General features: G+C 49.1%; 1 protein-coding gene across 1 annotated transcript; it reads right to left on the bottom strand.

The window, feature by feature from the left end:
• Nucleotides 1-271: 271 nt before the first annotated feature.
• Nucleotides 272-4,911, bottom strand: PNRC1 (proline rich nuclear receptor coactivator 1). Its single transcript, XM_003897893.4, has 2 exons — nt 3,646-4,911; nt 272-1,359 (listed from the first exon to the last, which is right to left on the bottom strand). The coding sequence occupies exons 1-2, from the start codon at nt 4,186-4,188 to the stop codon at nt 916-918; spliced, it is 987 nt and encodes a 328-aa protein (XP_003897942.1). The 5' UTR covers nt 4,189-4,911; the 3' UTR covers nt 272-915.
• Between the last annotated feature and the right edge of the window lie 389 nt (nt 4,912-5,300).

The following is a 5,300-nucleotide window of genomic DNA, read 5'->3' as shown; positions in this document are numbered from 1 at the left end:
TGTGTCTGTTACCCAGGCTGGAGTGGCCTGGTCCTACCTCACTGAAACCTCCACCTCTCAGGCTCAAGAGATCTTCCTGTCTCAGCTTCTAGAGTAGTCCAGTACTATGCCCAAAAACCTCAATGCTGCTCCTGGTAAGAAAATGTAGATGATGGCCAGGCATGGCGGCTCACATTCAGCCAGTATGAGTAGAAGTTAAAAAAATCCAACCACACAAAATCATCTAGTCACACATTCAAACATAAGAAAGCCACACACAAAGAGTCAAGACTATTTTAAAAGGGGGGGCCAAATTATTATTATTTTAAAATTTGATTACAACCAATTTTGTTGGCATTAAAATTAGAGGCATTAAGCTGGAATGGATATATACCAAAACCAGAAATTGAGTTTGGCAAAAATGGGAATAGGAGTTGTTCAGTAATTTCAAATTAGAAATCAATTTAGGGAAACAAACCCCATGCTTACATTGATTGTGCCACAGATTTAAACTTCAGTAGTGCATTAGTAAACTGTTCACATTTAGATCTTCACCTTGAGATTTGACAGCTGTTTCTTGAAAAAAATCTCAGTACCTTGTGCAAATAAAATCGGTCTTCCATGTGCCTTAGCACACACTTAAAATTTCTCCATTGTATATATACAAAACACCTGCAATGTGGGCAGGGCAAAATACATACTTTCATAACAAAACTATAATATACCTCTCAAGTATGAACAATATACACATAATACATGGTATACAGTATTTACAAAATATAAAATATAATACAAGCTGTTTGTATGTAATTTTTTAAACTCATCTTTTGCAATTGTATGTTGCAACAAGGCAAATTTCCATTTCTGTACCAATTTTCTCAAGAGTCCAGGGATATGGGAAAAATTATGTTTTACACACATACTGAAATCTGAAATCTAAGTTTGAACTTTCAGGAGCGTTTTTAAGTGTACTGCCATCAGCTCCCTGTTTTGGTTGGAATTTTCAACAGTGCTTCCCATCCAGTGACTAGGAGGCTTTGGAAGAACACTAGGAGAAGGTGGATCACTAAACTTTGCCCCAGCATAATTTTCCTTTTGGCTCACTTCAGTTAGAAATGCTGATTTCTTCAAATGCGAATTTTTAATGTTCTCGGTATTTTTAAAAGGCTTTTTTTCCTGCTTCTGAATTCTGTCAGATGAAACAGAATCCTGCCAAAAGCTGTTTTCATTTCTTTTTGCAGAGGTGATCTTGGTTAGTGGCAAGTTATATTTGCTTTTCTGTCTGTTTATCTTTGGTTGCTCATACAAGTGTATACCATGAACAAGCTGGCCGTGGGGAAGGGCAATTTTCTCCGATTTTCCCATCTTTGATTTTAAAACCTACAAAGACAAGAACACAAAAGTAAATATAGTTTCTAGATAAAAATCAGTTATGAACCTCATATCACATATCTAGTTTTGTTGTGTTTAAGTTTGCCCACAGCCATAGAAAAGAACAAAATTACGTTCTTCGTAGCAATACATATGTAGTTGGGGGCCATGACCCTAGACGAATTAATGCAGAAACAGAAAAACAAATATCACAAGTTCTCACTCTAAGTGAATTTGGGAGCTAAACATTGGGTACAACATGGATATAAAATGGGGAACAACAACAGACACTAGGCACTACTAGAAGGGGAGGGGACCTATTGGGTACTATGCTCACTACCTGGAATGGGATCATTCATACTCCAAACCTCAGCATCACGAAATATACCCATGTAACAAACCTGCACAAGTACCTCCTGGATAAATAAAATAAAAGCTGAAATTACAAAAACTTTAATTGGGCAGGGTGGCTCACGCCTGTAATCCCAGCACTTTGGGAGGTCAAGGCAAGGGGATCGCTTGAGCTCAAGGAGTTCGAGACCAGCCTGGGCAACACAGCAAAACCCCATGTCTACTACAAATATAAAAATAAGCCCGGCGTGGTAGCACGTGCCTTGGGAGGCTGGCTGAGGCGGGATCCCTTGAGCCTGGGATGGGGAGGCTGCAGTGAGCAGAGATCCATCGTGCCACTCCATTCCAGCCTGGAGTGCGATAGAAACAGACTCTGTCTCAAGAAAAAAAAACAAAAAAACTTAAATTTCCCTTGACTTTTAAGTTCACTCTTGTTTGCCACTAAAAATGCAGTTAATCACCACTGCTAGTTACCAGTATGCAACGTGAACCAGTTCTAAAATGTCAAACTAAAAAAATCTGAAATAACCAAGCCGACCTTTCTACAACTTTGTTAGACTAATGAGCTCTCTTCCAAGTATCAGTGCCAGAAACAATGTTTGCTGTGTACCCCCCACTTCCTGGTTTAGTAACTGCTTCAAGAACGCTGCTTCACTGATCTTAATCTTTCCTAACTTAGGTGGGCCTTATAGGAGTCTTGGCCAGATGGAGAATCATAACGTAATCCACTAGATCACTGCACTACCAGCGCTTGTAACGCGGTAGTAAGCAAGACACGACACGAAAGTAGAGCACAACTTTCCACGTCTGTAAGGTTCACTGCCAGAGCTCCCTGGTTGGTAGCTGTTCTAGAAAACAGGCCAGGAAACAGGCACAAAAGCTTTTAGGTAATCACGGATATTTCAAAAGTCGTGTAATTTTAAAAGGTGGGAGACATTGAGAAGGTAAGTTAAACACGGTAGGCAAATTTAGTAATTTTTTCCCAAGGGCACAGACAAACTGCAAATCTCTAATTCAATGCAACATTCTTCACTAAATAGCGGGAACTTTTTCATTTCATTATTTCGAAAAGAGTCACTGAACTTAAGTCCATCAAACGTTATTTTGACAAGACTTTGAAATCATTTCGTAGACTTCATCCCATTTAAACTTCTATCCATTTTATTGTAATCCAATAGCACTGCAATCAGCAGTCGCTAACTCTTCTGAAAACTTCTTCTGGATACACTAACACGAAGTACACAGTGGCAACGGTAATAAAATCAGTTTTGTGCGGCTCCTGCCAACTCCGACTTAGAAGGAACCATTAAGTAGGTCAAGCCCGCGGCGGGCAGAGCCCCAGCTGGACTGCGCGTCCCACACGGGGCACCTCATATTTCGGCACAACTCCAAACGAAACCAAGCTGCTCAGAGCCCACTCCACCTCCCACGGCGGGACGTCAGAATCCGTCTCTGCGTTTCACCGATTAGGACTGGGGCTCTCGACAGCCGGGAGGCGGATAGCGGGGCCCCGTCCTTCCCTGGCCGCCCACACCCGGCCTCGCCTCCTTCATGGGCGCCGTAGCGCCGGGCACGTAGCGCGCGCTGACGTCAGCCCTCCCGCGGGCCCCGTCCCTACCCCCACACCGCCGCGCGCCCGGAACGCCGAAACCCCCTGGAACGCCGCCAGCCTTCTAAATCGGGGCTGTTGCTGGGGCGCAGCGGCGCTTCTCATTGGCCGACTCCTGGGAGCCAATCAGAAGCACCAGCGCATGCCTCCCCTTCCCCCTTCTTCCCCCAAAGCAAGAATGGAGAGGGCGTCACGGAAACTTCCCTCCCGAGTAAACAGCCGCCCCCCACCCCGCCCCCACCCGTCCGACCCCCCGGTGCAGGACCTGCAGCCCCAGAGCTCAGCCGCGACCGTCTAAGGGCCCGACTCCCCAAAGGCCCGCTGGCAGCCCTTACTTCTTTCCTGAGCGGGGTTTGGCCGGGAGCCGCGGGCCGCAACGGGGCAAGGTCGGGGCTGGCTCCCTCCGTGCGGGTTGCGGCTGCAGGACTCGGGGCCAAGGCGGCGGCCGGGCCCGGAACCTCCTGCGCTGCTCCGCTCGGGCCAGTCGCCGGGCTCCGGCCGCCCTCCAGACTCGGCCGGTGCTGCTGGTACTGGTGGAAGCGGCTGGGCAGCTGCCCTGCGGGGCTGGCCCGCACCTTCTTCTTTCGCCGCTTCTTCGGCGCTGCCCGAGGGGTGCCTCCCGCCACGGCGAGGCTGCGGTTGGGCAGAGCTGCTGGAGCGCGAGGCTGCGGGGTCAGACACGGGCCATCTCCCCCTAAGAAGTGAGGGAGGAAGAGGGTCGGGGGCAGTGCCCGGGGGTCCGGGATCCGGGGTAAAGGAGGCGGAGCCGTGGTCACCATCGGGAGGGCCCCGAAGTAACCGCGGGAGGAAAAGCCAAGCGGCGCAAGGCGGCCACCCAGGACGAGCGGCTCCCGCTGCGGGACGGAGACGACGGTCATAGCGCTAGGAAGCTTGTCGCTCAGCAACGAGGAGAGAAGGAGGTGAAGCCAGTGAAAATAGGGTGACGGCGATGGATGCTGCTAGGAGAGCCAGAGAAGATCGCGGAACATGACTCGGGCGGTGGCGGCGCAGCAACAAATAGCCACAGCCCCAGCTCCGAGTGTTGTTATCGGAAGCTCCGCCCCGCGCCCGCCCACTTCCCTGCGAAAGCCCAATCAGAGTGCGACAAGGCAGGCCACGCCCCCTCGCTCCGCCTCCGCCGCTTTGGGTAGACACACACAAACAACCAGCTTGCTGCAGCCTGGCACAAAGAGCGCGCACTGCGCAGGCGCTGCCAGGGAGCTCTTTCGGGAAGAGTCGGTCCCGCGAACAATGAAATTGGGTTTCCGCCCCACCCTCCTTACCCTCCCCCGCACTTCGCCCGGCTAGGGAGTGGTGGGATTGAAAGGTCCCGGCGGAGTTTGTTGATGGGGGTGGGGAAGGGAGGGGGCAGGGGGAGGGGGGCAGGGGGAGGGCGGCAGGAAGAACGGGGGCGGGGAAGGGGGGGACGACTCTGGCAAGGCCACGGTTGCCGCCTCCGCTACTGACCTTGGGGAAGTATCCGTTTTATTTTCAGCCCAACATAACAGCGTTATCATTTTAAAATAAAGATTTCTAAGTACGCTGTAAGGATATCTTCCCTAGCAATCGTGGAGAAAATCAGTCTACATTTAAATTATATCTACTGAAGTGTGGCTCACGATTCTTTCGTTTACTTGGTTCGGCATCGCTGCTTATTAGTCCCGGTAATCAGAGTAAAAATCAAAGCGACTTACTGATTGAATTAGTCCCTCAATGTATAAAAAGTTCTGCGTAAATCCATAAATGGAAGCTGGAGTTTTTACTGACTTCATAGTTGAAGGATTGTGAGACTTTGGGATCGCAACATTGTGCCTGGTTACTTGAGGAGGCGGCAATCCGGCTTGCATCTCAAAGGGAGAAAGTGAAACAGCTCTGCAATATACAGAGTATTTTGTTAGCTGCGTGTAGATAGAAATTTCTCATGATCTCCCCGCACTGCTCAACCACAGAAAAGAATTGTGGCCATAATTTGTCAAGCATTTATGTTCCA

Source organism: Papio anubis, chromosome 6 (assembly GCF_008728515.1).
Source record: "Papio anubis isolate 15944 chromosome 6, Panubis1.0, whole genome shotgun sequence".
Taxonomy (NCBI): domain Eukaryota; kingdom Metazoa; phylum Chordata; class Mammalia; order Primates; family Cercopithecidae; genus Papio; species Papio anubis.
The sequence above is the reverse complement of the archived record's forward strand: the minus strand, read 5'-3'. Positions and strand labels throughout refer to the sequence as shown.